The 20,115-nt window shown below is 43.4% G+C and overlaps 1 protein-coding gene across 6 annotated transcripts in view; it reads right to left on the bottom strand.

Annotated features, from left to right (window-relative positions):
- Positions 1–3,052: 3,052 nt before the first annotated feature.
- The window catches only part of EDARADD (EDAR associated via death domain), a 191,091-nt gene continuing 174,028 nt past the window's right edge, over positions 3,053–20,115 (bottom strand). For all 6 annotated transcript variants that reach the window (XM_082249733.1, XM_082249735.1, XM_082249737.1 and 3 more), the window contains one exon: positions 3,053–3,431. In XM_082249733.1, the coding sequence (XP_082105859.1) occupies positions 3,058–3,431 (374 nt within the window). In that variant the 3' untranslated portion in view covers positions 3,053–3,057. The remainder of the gene's footprint in view (positions 3,432–20,115) is intronic.

Below are 20,115 nucleotides of genomic sequence, written 5' to 3'. Positions count from 1 at the left end.
AGAGATTGGCTTGAGAGATGTGTGGAGGGATAGATACCTGAATAGGAAGTGCTACTCATGTTATTCTGCTACGCATAGGGCATTATCACGCATTGACTTTTGTTTATGTAACTCTTTGGCCAGGTCTAAAGTCTCTCTGGTAGAATTTGTTCCCCGTAGCATTTCAGACCACTCACCTCCTTAAGGGCATCGATCTCTATTCTAAGCAAACCTGGGAAAAGACTCTGGAAAGTGAATCCCTTCTGGCTCCAACTGTTCCCTACCAATGATCCCATTCTTAGAGCACTTACCACTTTTCTTCTAAACAACAAGAGTATGGCGTCACCGGGCATCGTCTGGGACTCCCTTAAGATGCATCTTAGAGGCCTTTTAATTAAGCAAATTTCTGTATTGTATAGAGGAACTAGACAGGGGTGCCCCCTCTTATCCCTACTTTTTGCCCTGGCACTGAAACCACTGGTGGCTATGGTTAGAGTTTCTTCAGATATAGTGGGGTTCTGTCGTGGTGAGAGGAAAGATAAAATCTCACTCTATGCAGACGACACCTTAATATATTTGGGAGATACTGCTGGATCTTTGAAATCTGTCATGAAACTGATAGAAGAGTTTGGGCAATATTCAGGGTTTGCAATCAACTGGCATAAGGCTTCACTTCTGTTGTTGGACTATCTAGAGTTGGCTCTTCAAGAGACAGCATCCCAGCTGGAAGTAGCCTGTTCCATTAAATATCTAGGAATTGTTGTCATAGGAGATGCCCGAGATTATATACCTTTAAATCTTAAACCCATCCTGCAAAAGTTTAAGCTTAAATGTGCCAGCTGCTCTAAACTGCCATAATCTGTCACAGGAAGGACTAATCTTATTAAAATGATATTGCCCCCCCAGCTGCTCTATGTTCTTCCTAATGTCCCTGTTTGGTTACCCTGATATTGGTTTGATTGTATGGATTCCCAGTATCGCGCATTACTTTGAAAAAAATGGGGTGGCACATATTAAATTAACTACACTACAATACCCTAAAGACCAGGGCAGAACGGCCATTCCGCACTCCTTTACCTACTTTATGGCTGTACAGTTGCAACAACTCACAGGGTGGGACCTATCTGTAGTGGCAGACCCCTCTAGGACCTTGCTGATTCCCTCCCTATTGGAGTATTCTGCAATGTCCAAAATGGAAATGGGACTTCCAGAGATTTCGTCGGACTGCCCTAATGTGCAGTTGTTGTTAAAACTTTGGGCAGAACTAAAGAGGAGAATGGGCATAGAGGGCTTTTTGGACTGTACTGCTATTTGGAGTAATAGCTCATACTCTGAATTGGGTAAGCTCCCAAGCCAATCACTCTGGAAGGCGGCTAGTATCAAATATTTCACGCAATTATTTTCTGGGTCGGAGCTGAAGTCTTTTGACCAATTGCGAACAGAATTCCCTCTAATATGTAATCGATACTACATGTATCTGCAATTGCGCCATGCCATTAGAGCGCAGAGTAGACAGTCAGCCTTACATTTAAGTGAATCTGAATTTCTTAACTGTATTTTCTACCTTGGATAAAAAGGAGCATTATTTCTCGTATCTATGCAAGCTTACTAACTCATATACAATCCCCAGACTTGCTACCCTGTAGGGGGAAATGAGAGGCAGATATTGACCCTATAGATGGGGATAGTTGGGAGCAAATACTCTTGGTTGGTCCACTGGTGTCTGCATCCGCGGACCAAAAACTGTTGCACTTGTTTATTTTTCCTATAGAACTCCTATACAGCTCTTTAAGTGGAGTAGGCAGGACTTACCCTTGTGTTCAAAGTGCCAATTGCATCAGGGCACTCTAACTCACATGCTATAGAGGTGCCCTAAGTTAGTGAGATATTGGCAGGAAGTGGTTAGAATAGAAGTACAAATCATATTTATCAACTGCAATAAGAAATGAACCCAGCTACTTGCTTGCTTGGAGGCTTACCCCCTTCCACGTATATAGCCTTAACCAGGTTGTTCTATCTAGCCAGGAAAATGGTAGCACGTTACTGGCTATTTCCCCAGGCGCCCACATCTCTACAATGTATGCAACAAGTTAACTTTATTCTTGTTCGAGAAAAACATGCATATCAGCAAAGGAATGCATCTAATCAATTTTCAAAAATGTGTAGGGAATGGTTGGAAACTCCTGGGGTGGCTCCGCATCAGCTGATTCATACTAGATTGCTCCAATGGTAAGCAAAAAGACAGCTGGGATTCATATCATAAATCTTGAAAGATGGAGAGAAGCAGGAGATGGCAGTGGGTGGCTATTGCAGTAAGATTGGTGTATATACTGCATGAGGAGGTAATTAATTGAAAGATAACACGCACTTCATAAGTGGACTTTTAGGTTTTGTTTTCTTTTCTTCCCTTTTTTTTTTCTTTCCCTGTTCTGTTTTTCTGGTACATGATATCTTGTATATTATAATTATTGTGTAGAATGTATACCTTGATTTAATGTACAACTTTTAAAAACTGGTACAAAAAACATTGTTTTATTTTTTGTTTTTTTCTTGGTGATGTGAGCTTGATATTTTTCTGTCCCATATTTTTGGAGTTCTTAAGGCCCGTACACACGTACCGATCGTCGGCATACAAACGTCGGTGGACGAAGGATCTGCCGATTGTACGCGTGTTAGTATGGTGCCTCCGACAGATGTCTGCGCACAATCCGCGGACAAAAGTCTTTCGTGCAAACATGAAAATATTTGTATGCCGACACCAGAACGGACGATTGTTCGCCTGTCAGTACACAATTCGGCCGACAGACCGCAGATTTGCAAGACTGGGCATGCTCAGAAAATAGAAAACACAGGGAAAGTTAACCATTACATGACATCACTTCTGCAGTCGGCGGACAAAATTCTTGTGCTGTCCTTGTGCTGTCTTTGCACTTTTCAGCAGACACCGACATCCCGGGGAGAAAAGAGGAACATTTGTAAGCCGACCATCGGTACGTGTGTACGGGGCTTTACTCTGACTGTTTGTACCTTTTGAAATTCTGCACAATAAAATTTATTTTTTGAATAAAAAAAAAAAAATCACACACTGCTCCTGTATATTTTATGTACCCTCATTGGCCAATCAACATTGACCCATTTTAGTAACACTTTCTGAACATCGACCCTCTTGTACAATTTACACAGGTCTATCAACTGCTCCACAGTCCTTTCACTGTTCCGTAGCAAGAAGCCAATGGTAGGACTTTGTGCTCCAGATTTCTGCTCCAGAAAGCAAAGCTCGTCATAATTCATACCCCATTTGCTTGCAAAGTTCCTCCAGTTTTTAACAGTGGGATGGCAAGGATCCAGTTTTATCTTCAGGGTATACAGAAGATCCTCATCATTCAGCAAGTCGCTGATTGTTGGGATGGAGTTGAACGTATCAATACTTTCTTTATAGGAATTGGTCAAATCTGTGAAAAATTATATACCAGCAAAATGTGATCACTAATTGTGGAAGAAAAACACAAAGACATAATATTACAAGATATGTGGGAGTGTGCTGGCGCCTTTCTCAGGTATGTATTATTCTAGATCTCAAAGAGGAGTTTCTTGGTTACATCTAATATAGGCACATCCGTGCTCCGAATTAGATTTAATAATAATCTTGGAGAAAGAGCAGTTTTCTTTTATAAATATGGTCATATCCAGTATAGGCACAGCTCCCAATATACCACCAAGATGAAAAGCGGCATAGAAGATCAGATTTCCCAGAAATCAAAGCAACATGCATGGTGGGCTAAGATATACAGATTTTTCTAAAGAAAAGCATTGTTGCACAAATATTTATACCAGCTTGCTGTCAGACCAAAATTTTATCAGGCTTAGAACTTTGACTAACTATTTAGCCATCAAACTGCTTATGGATTCAGAATTTGACTTTGCACATTGATGAAATATGTTATGGTCATCTTAAGCCTACCATAGATAGAGCGATTTTCTTGATTGTTCCTTGATTCTTTCTTGAATCCCTCCACGGAGCCATTGCATTCTCCTGGCAGGGAGGGCGGAGGAAGCCATCCCCGCCAGGAGAACACAGTGATTACTGCTAGTGGCAATAAAAGTTAGCAATAATTGCATGTAAACTCCGACAGGCTGGTTGTACCCAAGTTGATCAATCAACTTGGGTATATTCAGCCTGCCCATACATGGTTTGAATCTTGGCCAGTTCAGCAGGAACCATCATTCGAAACATCTATGGCCGGCTTTAGGAAAGTTACCCAAAACAAAACAATTTAATTTGAAATGGCATTTTTAGATAAAGTGTATGTAACCCCTAGGAATAGACTTCTCTAATTAAAGGGGACATATTTCTGTCCCTTGATATACCACCAAAAGTGTTTTGTATGATCTGTTTGATAGGTGCAAAAAAAAATAAATAAAAATACTTATTGATCTTGCCAAAAAGTCAGTATTATCTCAAGTAATCTTATCAGTCCTGCCCAGTAAATGTTTGTGAACTACACAACACCTTCTCCTATGTTATCAAGATGAGGAGAGAGTGATGTTCTGCAGTTCAACACACTTCTTTTCACTTGGCAAGATCACCAAGTAAAAATAAAGGGAAAAAAGCCTGAAAAAAGAAAATAAATGAAGCCTCCACATGGATGGTAAACTGTGATATATACTGTGTGCAGTTCTAGGGTCTAGATGCACGTTATGTGTATTTGTCTTTTTTTTTAAGATCAGATAATATTTTAATATGCTTCAGTATTAGCATTGTTTTTAGCAAGGCTTCAGAAGGCTGGATTAGGTTGACACAGTCATATACTTGTGCAGAGTATTAACCTAGCTATCTGCACAGCAACATGTAGGTTTCAGTAATATGACAATGTTTGCACATGATTTCTTAACTATGGCTGTATGAGTGTGACAGTCACAATGCATACCCTGGGCATTGCTAGGCTCAGGCATTGGGACAATTCGCCCAGTGTCTCTTGCTTTATGCATTTGGTCAATGATGTCTCATACTTTAGCAGTATGAGGGATTCTCTGCAAAGCCATGGAAGATGCATTTTACCTTCATAACAGTAATAAGTCAACAGAAGTCAGATACAGCACTGCTCATGGGGGAAAAGATGATTTTGATTGGAGGGGTAATTTATATATTTCAGGGTAGGATTTTTATTAGGGTTGTAATTTTCGCTTGATGGTTGATGGAGATTTTTCCAAAGGAGTATTTTGCTTGAGGGGAGGAAACAATAACATTTTTATTTAGGATGGAGCCCAATCTTGATGACATCATTACGCTGAGCAAGCCAGACATTGTCCTGTGACGTGCCTGGACTGGACAGATTACATGTATATATACGCTATTGTGTTTTTACCTTTTATTTAATACAATAAAACCACTCACTGAGCACTATGAAAGTTCTTTTCTCTTATATGTATGAGTCTGATAATGCTGAGGTGATTGACAAGGAGCACTATTAGAGCTGGATTGCTGTAAATGAGACCTGATTATCAGTTTACTCCCATGTGGGGACCTATATAGAGGTCAATTTGTAAAGGTGTGCAGTTTGGAGTTTCCCTGGGAGAAGAGTGAATGCAAGAGTGTGAAATTTAAAAAAGAAGCACACTGGTCACAATATTGGATTGAGATGTATTCATTATTATTGGTTATTTCATCACAGTGTTTCATGTGACTTTTTTCACATATATGTATATATGAATATTTTTTGCAAATGTATTAAACGCACTGATGTGATGCACTATATATATATATTTGTATGGTTATTGTATCATACTATGACCCTGTATTTTAATTTGGTTATTCACTACAAAGGTGCTGAGAGGAGTTTCATGAGGAGTCAGTGTAGGAATACAGGCAGCGAGGTCCCATGGGATATGTAGTCCTTAGAGATTGGACACAAATCAAAGGAATGGGCAAACAAGGAGCTGCAAAGCATGCAAGGATCCAGGAAACTGTGGAAGGAGATGGCCAGCAGACAGGGAGCACTTACAACATAAAAGAATATTTTTTAAGTAAGCTTATATTGGATTGTCAAAAAGAACTATTGTTTGCATTGCTTTTATGATAGAGTAAAATGAAAACATATGTGCCCAAAGAATTCCTTTAACCACTTAGCCACTTAAGCCCCGGAAGATTTTACCCCCTTCCTGACCAGGGCCTATTTTGTGATTCGGCAATGCGTGACTTTAACAGACAATTGCGCGGTCGTGCGACGCTGTACCTAAACGAATTTGACATACTTTTTTTCCCACAAACAGAGCTTTCTTTTGGTGGTATTTGATCACCTGTGCAATTTTTTGATCATGCGCTATAAACAAAAAAAGAGCGTCAATTTTGAAAAAATAACAATATTTTTCAAATTTTTTTATATGAAATTCCCCAAAAAAAAAAAAAAGTAAAAATCTAAATGTTTTAACATTTTAGGCCAATTTGTTTTCTGCTACTTATGTTTGGTAAAAAAAATTGCAAAAAGCGTATTTTGATTGGTTTGCGCAAAAGTTATTGCGTTTACTAACTAAGGGAAAGATTTTTGTCATTTTTGTTGGGTTTTTTTTAACGCGTAATGGCGGCGATCTGCGATTTTTTTTTTTTTGCAGGACTGCGACATTGCGGCGGACAGATCGGACCCTTGACTGAAATTTTTGACACTTTTGGGATTACCAGTGACATTACTACAGTAATCAGTGCTATACATATGCACTGTTACTGTAAATTGACACTGGCAGTGAAGGGGTTAACTTTTTTTTAGAGGGAGGGGTTAAGTGTGTCCCTAGGGGCGTTCTTCTAACTGTGATTGACTGTGGCTTGAGGTGTAAGAACAGTGATCAACGGTCCTACATAGCAGAACCGTATGATCACTATTCTTACACAGGGGAGAATGACAGGTGGCTTGTTTACATTAGCCGCCTGCCTTTCTCCCGGTGTAACGGACGATCGCGAGTGCCCGGCGGACATCGGGTCCGCGGGGCACACGCGCGGGGGGTCCGTGACCGAGCGGGAGCGGGCATCCGGCGCGCACGCTCGCTCGCTCCCCAGAGCCTCACAGGCTAGTGACGTACCGATACGTCACTTTGCCTGTGAGGGGCTGACCGCCGCAGTATATGTACTTGCGGTGGTCGGCAAGTGGTTAAGGACCGCCGACCACAGTTTTACTGCGGCAGACTGGCCCTCCTGCGCGAACCGAGTAGCCCTACGTCGGTCGTGCATCTGCTGCGGCAGTGGGGACTCCGATGCACAGGGCTGGTAGCTCCGATTGCCTCCAGCCACCCGCAATCGCTCCCGCTGAGGTCGAAGGACGGTCAGCTATTGTAAACACAGCTGACCGTTCTTCTCTCTGGAATGATCACAGCGCTCCTGTGATCCTTCTATATAGGATCACAGGTCTCTGTGATCATTTCAAAAGTCCATCCTCTATACAGTTAGAAACACGCCCCTAGGCTTACATTTAACCCCTCGATCACCCACTGTGTTAGCCCCTTCCCTACCAGTGTCATTATTACAGTAACAGTGCATATTTGTAGCACTGATTACTTTAGTAATGTCACTGGTTCCCCCAAAAGTGTCAAAAATGTCAGTTAGGGGTCCAATCTGTCTGCTGGAATGTCGCAGTCCCACTAAAAATCGCAGATCACTGCCATTACTAGTAAAAAAAAAAAACAATAAAAATTACAAATCTTTCTCGTAGTTAGTAGACACAATAACTTTTGTGCAAACCAATCAAAATATGCTTATTGTGATTTTTTTTACCAAAAATATGTAGCAGAAAACAAATTGGCCTAAAATGCTAAAAAATGTGTTTTTCAAATTATTCTTTTTTGGGAATGTTATATAGCAGAATGTAAAAAATATTGTTTTTGACCGCGCAATTGTCCGTTTAAGTAACACAGTGCCAAATCGCAAAAAATGGCCTGGTCATTAAGGGGGCAAATCCTTCCGATCCAGAAGTGTTGAAGTTCCAAAAGAGTAAGACATTTATACAGTTCACCCAGCTGACTGTTTATTGTATATATGCTTGTTCCATGTATAATAATGAAGGTAATACAAATTATTATAGATTGTTGGTCTTACAGATCCCACATTTTGATACATGTTTATACATGTAATTGTTTAGTCCTTTTCTTTAATTATGATTCTTGATGGGAGAAAAATTGAGTTATAGTAGTTAGGGTTAAATAAAGAGAATAGTCCATCAAGTCTCACTCCTTCATATGGATGCAGTTGATATCACTAATGGACACATTCACATTTTTTAGATACAGTTTATATTTTATTAATAAGCTATCCTTTAATTTGAAATAACATATAACCTATATTTATATGGGTTTCCTTTGCTATTTGTTTTAGGGCTGATAATCCCCCTATATGATTCACATATCTAAGGAACCTGATGATTTTTTTCCAGTTAAATTTGGTATTGTGTTTATTATCTACATAGGGCCATCTTGTAGCCATATTGTTTTTGGGTCTCATACTAATTGATTTCCTCTACAAGGGTATTGTTAAGGACCCATTCACACTGCCCTGCAGCCCAAACTGCAGCATTTTGGGCTTCAGAACTGTGCAGCAGGGGGCAGTATGATGCATGTTTTATCACATCACATAGCTCCCTTTATTTTAGGCTGGGTTCACTGTGTGTGGAGTGGCTTCCAGCAGGGGGTCCGGTGCGCCCCTCTTCTTCATTTCAGGTCCGAATTCAGTCTGAATTTTTGGCTGAATTCCGAACTGAAATGGACCTACAGAGGCACAGGACCCTTCTGCAAACTGCTCCGCAGCTGTCCCAGAGTTGTGTAAACCAGCACCATTGAGAGCCGGTCGCAGTCTCCTGACATGCGAATTGGATGAGGGAAAAACAGAATCAAATTCACACCAATGTGAACCCAGCTGAACAGAACTTTATATGAATGTATAAAGAGACACTTCATTCATATCATTGTACACTAGTGCAGTGACATGTGAGACTATGCACACTATTATGCAAACATGGTGTAACACTGCGTTCTGGTCTGAACATGATACACAGAAAACGATTGTTTTCTGTGTGACATTGCAGTTACCTGCATTTTTCCTCATGGCAACTGCACATAGTGTGAATGGTCCCTAATACAAGTCGTGCTCTGATCCATCTGGCAATTGCACATCCCAGTTTTTCTGCCTTCCTCCCTCTCTATAGAGAGATTCACTTCATACATATGTAAGTTTTACATTAACCTGTTTATTTGTACACTAATTTTATTATTTTTAGATAGTCATGTAGCACCTTCTTAGGTAGGTGCTAGAGAGTGAGTATAGTTTTGGCTCTGTCTGCCTATCAGAAGAGTAGCAGGCAAATTCTATATTGCTTTCTGCTTAACAGAGAGCAGGAGCTGTGAGTTAGGTCTTCTCATGGTGCTCAGTGTGTGATTCATCTGGTCTAGGGGAGTGTTTCACACTGGTCCAATAGTAAGGCATGTTGGATAGTGGAGGAAATCTGACCAATGGGTACACAGGCTTTGATACAGCCCCAGTGATTGGCACAGACTTGTCATCTCTGTGCATTCTGGGGTGTGGTATAAAAGCCAGTAGTACATGTGCTCGGGGTCTTTGGCTGGTGAGCAGAGTCCCGGAAAGAGGGGGGCAGCTGCCTCCTCTTCTGCAGTAGTTTGTGTATGGTCAAAGGCAGCTGGCCTGATGAGCCAGAAGGAAGGAGCTGAACCCAGAGGTCCAGGAGAACTGACTAGATGGGTTGAGACACTGGAGAACCTGGAAAAACAGTATTGTGAGTACAGGGGATTGTGTCTAAGAACCTGACCAGGAAGGGGGCCCTTTGGAGTAAAGTATTCAGAGCAGGGGTGTCAGCTGGTGGAGTGAAAGGGTGCTAGGTGCGTAGCCTGAAGATAGTGTGCAACCAAGTCTTTTGTTCAGAGACTCAGTATCTACAATTCATCTAGTGGCAAGGTGAAATTCGCAGCTTGGCTGCATCTTCAGATAGAAGTCCTCAGAATTGTGAATAGTTCAAGTTCCAGGGTATACCACTCTATCCCTTATCCCATCCCTATTTATAATAAAACAACAAAAACAACCAAAGCCCCTAGACTGTTCATTGACTGAGCCTGAAAGTAAAGTGTTAAGTTGTGCCTGCAGTTGCTAACGGTAACCCAAAAAGGTGAAGAATTCAGCAGTCCTTAAGGGGGCAGTGCTACATTTGGGGGCGTCATCCAGGATTCGCCTCTGGGTTACTGCAATGGTTGCTAATAGCAACGGCCGGAAAATCTTGCAAAATAACGTTATGCTTTTTCAAGAAATGTACTGGAGTGTCAGTTAAGAGAGTGATGTCTGCTCTACAGAGACTAGGGAGAGTGGGATGGAAGGTCAAGTTCACAATGATGGTTACCAAGGGCAACAGATGGACTTTTGTCAAGGAAAAAAATCTGTTCTCACTAGGAAAGTGCAGGAGAGTTAGTTACATAGTTTGTGAGGTTGAAAGGTGCCCATCTAATAGTTTTCGAAACTATCGCTGCTCCCTGCTGATACCACTGCTTGTGGAAGAGAATTCCACATCCTTACTGCTCTGACAGTGAAGAACCCTTTACGTATTTTAAGGTTAAACCGTTTTTCCTCTAGTTTTAGTGAGTGGCCACGTGTCTTATTGTATTCCCTTTCTCTAAAAAGTTTGTTCCTTATACTAGGGCTGCCAGTACAGTATTTGTACATGGATATCATATCCCCTCTCAATCGTCTCTTCTCCAAAGCGAATAAGTTCAGTGCTTGTAGTCTTTCTCATAGCCGATGCCCTCCATTCCCCTAATTATTTTTGTTGCCCTTCTCTGGACTCTCTCCAGTTCCAGCACGTCCTTCCTGAGGATTGGTGCCCAGAACTCGACAGCATACTCCAGATGTGGCCGGACCAGAGTCTTGTAGAGTGGTAGAATAATTTCTTTATTTCTGGAGTGAATCCTCTTTTATATACATGCCAGTATTCTGTTGGCTTTGCTTGCAGCGGCTTGGTATTGCATGCCACTGCCAAGCCTGTTGTCCACCAGAACCCCCAGGTCCTTTTCCATCTTAGATTCACCCAGAGGTTTCCCCCCTAGTGAGTAGCTTGCTTTCGTGTTTCTGACGCCCAAGTGCATTACTTTACATTTCTCAACATTAAACCTCATCCGCTATGTAGTTGTCCAGCCCATTATTTTGTTCAGGTTCGCTTGTAAGGTTTCCACATCCTGTATAGAAGATATTGGCATGCTTAGTTTAGTATCATCCGCAAATACTGAGATTGTACTCGATATCCCCTCCTCTAGATCATTTATGAATAAATTAAACAGGATTGGTCCCGGGACAGAACCTTGGGGGACCCCACTTTCCACACCCGCCCAATCCGAGTACTCCCCATTAATCACCACCCTCTGGACTCTCCCCTGGAGCAAGTTCTCTATCCAGGTACTCACCCTATGGTCCATACCTACATTCCTTAGTTTGTACAGTAAGCGTTTGTGGGGAACGGTGTCAAAGGCCTTTTGCAAAGTCCAGATACACCACATCCACAGGCTTACCTTTATCTAGGTGGCAGCTCACTTCATCGTAGAAGGTTAATAGTATGGTTTGGCAAGAACGATTTTACATGAATCCTTGCTGATTACTACTAATAATACCATTTTCATTACTAAAGTCTTGTATATAGTCTCTTAACATCCCCTCCAAAATCTTACAGACTACTGATGTTAGGCTGATCGGCCTATAGTTACCCGGGATATATCTCGGCCCTTTTTTTAAATATTGGTACCACGTTGGCTTTTTTCCAATCAGCTGGTACCATACACATCAGTAGACTATCCTTAAAGATCAAGGTGAAGAGGAGATGCACCATATTGTACAAAAAGACTGTGTCTGCTTTACAGTAATCGGTGCAAGTGAAAAGGAAGATGGTGGTGACCCGGGACAAAGGGATTGGTGTGTCGGGGGCCATGTTTGGACATGCACTACAAAGAAAAGTGTTGACCGTGCAATTCATGACAGTGGGACAGTTTTCCTAAATAGTGTGGAGAGTGATATCTGTGAATATACTGCAAAGGAAAGTGTTGACCGTGCAATTCATGACAGCGGAACAGTTTTCCAAAGTAGTATGGCAAGTCATGTCTGTACATGTGCTGTAAAGAAAAATGTTGGCCGTGCAATGTCTGAGAGCGGGACAATTTTCCAAAGCAGCAAGGGAGATCAGTTGGCTTGGCAAGATGGAAGTGCAACTGAGGCCCAGACAGAAATGGCGGATGCATGTGGATTGAGGAGCAGGATCTCTGTTCATGCTGGCTGAGCAGAGTTGAAGTGGCAGTCAGGAGGTTACTGTACTTCGAGGGAAAGCACGCGCTGAAGAGATCTGCCTAGCAGGAGGAGCCACCGCCGGAGAGTCAGCTAATCTGGAGTTGTGGGCGAACTCGCCGCCCAGGAATGGCCAGTACGGAATAAGGAAGGAAGCCAATATATTACTTCTGCTTTCAAGTGTAGCTGAGAGGGAGACACGTGTGTGGAGGAGCATGATGGAGGGTGCCAAAGTGAGCCGGAACCCAGAGGCTATCCCACGTGTTGGCAGAGATCATGCAGAGTGGACTGGAATGGCGATGTCGACCCTGTGGGATACAGGAGTGCAACTTGTGCCCGCTGGGAGACTGGCGTTGTGTACCGGAGCTGGCGTGGAACATCTGGGCTTGGTGTGTAATGAGTGTCAGAATGTAACCATGCAGATGCAAGTGTGGAGTCAGTGCGGGCACTGTGGCAATTTGCTGCTGCGGGCGGAGAAGAGTGATTGCCAGCCCAGAATAATGAATGTGATGTGGGAGACTGGAATTACTCGTGCTCTGTCAGCTTCTGAACCGGGAATCCCTGTGGGTAGAGGAAGAGGAGTACTCAGGATGCTGCTGGGGCCGGGACCAGTGACACCTGCCTGTACTATGGTGTGCCAAATAAGGGAGACCCATACTACAGAGGCAATTTGCATGCAGGTAGTGAGGGCCGAGGAGCCGCCACCTGATGCACTGAAGATCGCAGCAGCAGTACCGTTACAAAAGTGGCAGAGGGGAGTGGGTGGCCTTCAGTGGGGAAGACTGTGAGTGTAAGCAGTGAGGAAAAAGTCAGGGCCATTGATGTGGGGTCTCCCAGTTTCCAACATCACTACATATCATTGGAGGAGGGGGTAGATGTTTGAAGATCAGGGGAAGAGACAGATTGGGACTGGGGAATGGATGACAGGAGCAGTTCAGCCAGTCCTAGCATTATTGATGAGGAGACAAGGGATTCGGTGGTACGTGGACAGTGTTCCAAGAGTCTGGGGTTCTGCGAGGCCTATACTACTCAGGTCCCAGACCTATCCCCACCTCGTACCTACGCCTGGGCTTGGGAGCAAAACGAGGCTTATGCTACCCTAATCAAGAGAGAAGAGACCCTGTATTCCCCACCTGGGAGAGGAAACAGACAAACCCTCCAGGCATCAACGGCTGATAGGAAGGTGGCCTTAGATTACAGATATGATTATCCTTATGCTCCAAGGGAGATAATGTTGTCGACAGAGGCCAAGAGAGAGGCTTGGTGTTACGAGGCTGTGTGGGACTTTCTTTATATCCCGAAACCCCATCGCAACCAGTCAAGCCTGAACTATGGAAGACATTCCAGTCTGTCAAAGCCAACTGGAATATGGGGCGGGCTATCTACATAGACCATGTAGAGGTCCGTCGTCCAAATGGATCTGGCCAGGCTTGGTACATCCGTGTTATAGACTCAGAAGGGAAAGTTGTTTGAGTCCCACATCCTGACTACTATTGCTGAGGATAAAGGTTGAGATTTTTTGCAGAGTTGTGTGCCAAGGATGGCTAGCCTAAGGTTAGGCTGGAGAGCCCAAAGTTAAAGTTCAAGTTTCAAGCTTGCTGTTAGGGCCAAAGCCCTATTTCCAATACCCCTTCCCCTTCTATCTTTGCAATAGGGATTTGGGAGTCAGTGGAACTGCTACCATTAGGTAGTATCACCAGATGAGAGCCGACCCTCTAACTTTGAAAAAAAAAGGGGACTCTTTGTTCAAAAGACTTTAGTAGTCGCGCAGTCCTATTCTTCAGCTGCTGCAGTCCTATTCTTCAGCTGCTAACGGAAGTTATTCTTGTTAAACATTCCTTGGAGATCCTTTGGGCCATCGAGCCAGGATCCTTCACTACCTCACAGTTAAAAGGGACACTCTATAAAGAAACTTGGGCCATTGGGCCATGGAGGAAAATATGAAATAAGAGGATCTTTTCACAAAGACATTTTTCTTAAAGGACATTTTGCAAAGATCCTGTCGGGCTAGTGAGCCAGTTGGGGGGAACTTTGTGCAGGTTACTACTTCGGGAGAGCAGGTAGTGGCTTGAGGTCTCTTTGGAGAAAGGGGGATGCCAGGATGTGAAAGGCCCCTTGAAGAGACCTGTGACACTCACATGTTGGACAAGTTGGCTCAGGCTCCAGCAAAGTAGCTTGTTTTTACTCTGAACTTTTCTGAGTTTGTCTGTGATAGGAGGAGAGATAGTGCCCTAGTGCTGAAGATGGGACTGTGCCTATCATCCAGTCACCAAGAAGGGTGCGTAGAGTCTAGATAGATAGATAGCTTGGTAGGGTTCCAATGTTACCTGTTCCAGGAGTAACAGTTGAACAACGAGTCAAGTGTGATTGGAAGTGACTTCTACGTGAATGTATAGTTGAAAAGTATGTAGTAACAAGTAAGTCCGAGTAGAGAACAATCTCACTGGTTCAAATAGTCATGCCTAATATATGTCTAATTTACATTTTACTTTGCAGGCTTGCACTGGATTTACGAGTCTGGCTAGGCCCTTCACCATTTATGCAATGTATATACTGTATTTAGTTAGACAGAATGGTATTTTTAACATGTCCCAAACTGATTTTTGTTTGGCGAGGGGTGCATTAAGTTGAATGCGCCTGTTGTGTGTAAATGCCTTTGTGAATATTGTACAGTATATTTATATTTTTCTACATAATGTATTGTATCTGTTGCAGTGTACATTCATTATTTTCCCTTTACTCCTTTTCCAGGTTTGTGGGATACTCCATGAAAACTTTTGGAAAGAATTTTTGTAGGGTGCGGCTGCCCCAGAGCCAGTGAGGACATGGCTCGGTTTGGCGGGGGGGGGGGGGGGGGGAGTGTAGCATCCTCCTAGGTAGGTGCTTGAGAGTGAGTAGAGAGTGAGTATCGTTTTGGCTCTGTCTGCCTATCAGGAGTAGCAGGCAAATTCTATATTGCTTTCTGCTTAACAGAGAGCAGGATATGTGAGTTAGGTCTGCTCACGAGCCAGAAGGAAGGAGCTGAACCCAGAGGTCCAGGAGAGCTCTCTAGAGGGGATTAGACACTGGAGAACCTGGAAAAACAGTATCATGAGTACAGGGGATCGTGTCTAAGGGCCTGAGCAGGAAGGGGGCCACCCCGGAGTAGAGTAGTCAGAGGACGGATGTCAGCTGGTGGAGTGAAAGGGGGTGATAGGTGAGTACCCTGAAGATAGTGTGCAACCAAGTCTTTTGTTCAGAGACTCAGTATCTACAATTCATCTAGTGGCAAGCTGAAATTCGCAGCCTGGCTGCATCTTCCAATAGAAATCCTCAGAATTGTGAATAGTTCAAGTTCTGGAGTATCCTACTCTATCCCTTCTCCCATCTCTATTTATGTTAAAACAACTAAAACAACCAAAACCCCTAGACTGTTCATTGACTGAGCCGGAAAGTAAAGTGTTAAGTTGTGCCTGCAGTTGCTAACGGTAACCCAGGGGGACCCAAAAAGGTGAAGAATTCAGCAGTCCTCAAGGGGGCAGTGCTACATTCATTATTGTATATATGCTTATGTTTGCAGTTGTTGAATGTAAAGAGGGAATATACTGTACGTACTCCTAATAAAGCGGATCTGTATGAGACTGCTCCACCCATCATATGCACAAATCAAATATGTTGACAGCATTGTAATTATGGGATGTATTGGTGGGGGGTGGGGGGTATGAGTCAGCTAAATCATTATAGCAGTGATCTACTGCATTAAGGATATGCTGGCCAGTGCTGTCAATTCTTTCCAAGCCTCCTAACTACTAACAGGAAGCCTCCAAGCCTACTAACAGGAACTGCCATGACATCACGTTACTTGACTTCTAGTGTAAACAAAGTTTGGAAACATTAGGGTTGATTCACTAAAGGCAAATAGACTCAGCACTTTGCAAAGTGCAGTTGCACTCTGCAAGTGCAGTTGCTCCAGAGCTTAGTAAATGAGGTAAAGCTTCACTTTGCAAAGAATACCCAATCACATGCAAAAAAAAAACAAAACAGCATTTTGCTTGTACATGATTGGATGATGGAAGTCAGCAGAGCTTCTGCTCATTTACTAACCTCTGGTGCAACATTCTGTTTACTGTTAGTAAATCAACCCCATTGTGTTTGCACTTTGCTCCTATGGAGTGGGAGCAGATCCCTGGGACATGCTCAATTTAGCTCTTAGGCTTAGTGCTGGCCTGCAGCTGTTAATGACAGCTAGTGGTTCTAAAAATAGAGTCCGTTGTCCCACAGGGTGCAGTCTACTGTGCTCCAGACTAGATTAGAGGTGTGGACTGCTTGTTGGGCACCAAAGGTAAATGTAAAGGAAAAGTTTAATTTTGTTAATGATTATGCAGAGGTTTATACATGTTACTAAGGGTACAAGGACTCTGGCACATGAGTGGCATGTATACAGTTAGTAGGCTTGTTTTCTATTTAACTATGCCTCTTTAGGCCCCTCCCACACAAGGCATGCTGGGCTGCATCATTGTTCCCCTTTGAATGCGCATTGTTACTCTTTATATTCACAGGCATAATTCTATGTACTTAAATTGGACACATCTTATTGTAACCCTCTGCATGTTGTTGATGCACTGTGAGACTTGTGCTATCAGGTACCATATTTATGAGGACTAAGGGGTTGATTTACTAAAGGCAAAAAGACTGTGCACTTTGCAAAGTGCAGTTGCACTCTGCAAGAGCAGCTGCAGCTAGCACTAGGGAAAGGTTCCTGACGAGGAGGGAAATCGTAGGGTCGCAACTCTTCTGGACAACTCCCTGATTGGGCGCTTGACGGCCAGGCCACATTCTGCTCCCTCCTTACAGACGCTGTCAGTCCGGCTGGAAACTGCTTAGAAACTAAGTGCACCCTGCTGGGAGTCTTCAGGCCTGTTGTGAACTGTTGCTGTGATACTTATATAGTAATTTTACATTGCACTCGATTATGTGAATTATTGGTGCCATACATTCTGCATTCCACACCACCATAAGCTTACCACAACTTCCTGGATTCCCTGCATGCTTTGCAGCATCTCCTGTGCTGTTTGCTTTCAATATGTAAAGCCCCGTACACACGTACCGAATGTCGGCCGAACGATCGGCCGTCTTTTGTCCGGTGCTGTCCTGTCGGCTGAAAAGTGCTAAAGACTGCACACAACTTTTGTCGGCCAACAACAGCCGACTGCAGAAGTGATGTCATGTGATGGTTAACTTTCCGTGTGTTTTTTCTTCTCTGAGTCTTGCTCATCTGCTGTTTGTCGGCCGAATTCTGTACTGACTGGCGAACAATCGGCCGTTCTGGTGACGACCAACAAATATTTTAAAGTCTGCACGACAGATTCTGTTCGGCCGAAAATGTGCTGTCGGCTGTCGGAAGCATCATACTAACAAGCCTACAATCGGCCGATCGGTCGGCGGCCGAATATTTAAGGCCGACAATCGGTACGTTTGTACGGGGCTTAATGAAGAAAACATACTGTACATAGCAAACTGCACTGAAAAGTTACAGACAGGCTGCAGGTGACTCTGTCTCTCTATTCAGCTCTCCTTCCACTCCGCAACACGTGCTCTCTACCACTCCTTCTAGCAGTTGTGTCCTCTCTCCTTAAACTCTTTTACCTTCTCCCCTCTTCTCCACCCCACAGGTTATATTTATCACTCTTCTGTACTCTCCCTATTACTGCACTCACCAACTTCTGCTCATTCTACACCCACATGCTGATAAAACCTCACGGATGCTGGGGCATGTCCCTTCATATAAATTACACTCCTGCATTACCTCCCTCATCCTTCTGCTTCTCCTAACCTCTGGTGGCAAATCTCCAAACCCTGGGCCTTTATCATTTAACTGTGCCAAATGCTCCCATCACCCAACCCCATTATGGCAGCAGTCACAATCCACAGAACTTTGTTTCTATTCCTCTTCTTCCCAAAACCAGCCTCCCCTTCTGCGCTCTGAAATGCCCCTGTAGCAAACTCGCCTCCCTCCACGACCTCTTTATCAAAAATTTCTTTAACCTACTCCCCATTTCCAAAACCTGGCTTCATGAATCTGACACTGCTTCTCCTTCTTCCCTCTCACATGATGGCCTTCTATGAACTCACTCCCCCAGACCCAATGGATGGAAGGGAGGAGGAGTGGGAATCCTTCTAGCCCCATACAGCACTTATCAGGTACTTCACCCATCTCCCTCTCTTAAACTCTCCTCTTTTAAGGCATATTGTATTAGTCGATTTTCTCCTTTTTCTCTAAGAATTGCTGTCATCTACCGGCCCCCTTGGCTGGCTATCAACTTCCTTGATGACTACTCTGCCTGGCTATCCTATTTTATGTCTTCTGAAATCCCCACAAGCATTCTCGGTGACTTCAACATCCCTGGTAATGCTAATACTACTGTTACTTCTAAACTTCTCCGTTTAACCCCCTCTCTTGACCTGAAGCAATGGATACAGGCTCCTACTCACTCCGATAATAACACCCTTGACCTTGTATTCTTCTATCTATGCACCCCATGCAACCTCTCCAACAATCCTCTCCCACTATCTGATCCCCACCTTATTAATTTCGCTCTTTCCCTGTCTTCCACCTCCTCTACCTCCAACCACCTAACAGTTACCCATAGAAATCTTCACCACCTCAACCCTTCTCTTCTCTACTCTGCTACTGACCACCTCTTTGAAAAAATCTTACCCCTGTCCTGCCCCAATCTAGCCACATCTGTCTACAACAGCTCACTGTCATCCTCCCTAGACAAGATCTTCCTCCTTACTATACACAGAATCGGACTCCTATAACCATGGCAAGCAAATGACACCAGAAGTCTCAGAAAACTTAGCCGTGCTCTTGAGCGCCTTTGGTGTAAGACTAAGTCCCAGAAAGACTTCAACCAATTTAAATCTGCTCTCAAAAATACTATTCCTGCCTCCTCACTGCCAAGCAGACGTATTTTATCACTCTCATTTACATAGTTACATAGTTAGTAAGGTTGAAAAAAAAGACAATTGTTTAACCAATAAAAGAGGAAAAAAACAAAAAATATATATACACAATCCTATACCCACAGTTGATTTAGCAGAGGGCAAAAAAACCCCAGCACAGCATGATCCATATTGCTACAGCAGGGGAGAAATTCCTTCCTAAATCCTGATCCTCTGAGAGGCAATCGGATATTCCCTGGATCAACTTTACCTATAAATGTAAGTACCCAGTTATATTATGTACATTTAGGAAAGAATTCAGGCCTTTTTTAGGGCAATCTACTGAGCTGGCCAGAACCAGCTCTTGAGGGAGTCTATTCCACATTTTCACAGCTCTTACTCTGAAGAGTCCAGTCCCCATCAAGTCTTCTCTACCTTTAACTCTACTCTGTCCTCCACTGCCTCCACCAGGAGATCGCCAATCACTTTAAAAATAAGATTAATACAATTCGTGAGGAGATCTCCTTTGCGCACATTCCTCCCCCACTTAACACCCCATGTCCACAGGTTAAATCCTTACTTCTCTTATTCAACCCTGCAACTATTGGCGAGGTTGCCAAACTTTTTTCCAACGCCCACCTAACCACCTGCCCCTGGATTCCTTCTCCCTTGCAAATGCTACGATCATCCTATGGCTCTATTCTACACTCTCTAACTCACATCTTTAATCTCTCCCTCTCTTTTGGCATCCTCCCCAACTCTCTGAAACAGGGCTTCCCCAACTTACATAGTTTATGAGGTTGAAAAAAGACATCAGTCCATCCAGTTCAACCTATGATGTGTGTGTGTGTGTTAGATGTTAACCGTACATTGTATACCCCCTTATGTTGTGGTCTTTAAGGTGCCCA

Source organism: Pelophylax lessonae (assembly GCF_965119305.1).
Source record: "Pelophylax lessonae genome assembly, chromosome: 3".
In the NCBI taxonomy this organism is placed as follows: Eukaryota; Metazoa; Chordata; class Amphibia; order Anura; family Ranidae; genus Pelophylax; species Pelophylax lessonae.
This window is presented reverse-complemented; position numbering and strand designations above follow the sequence as displayed.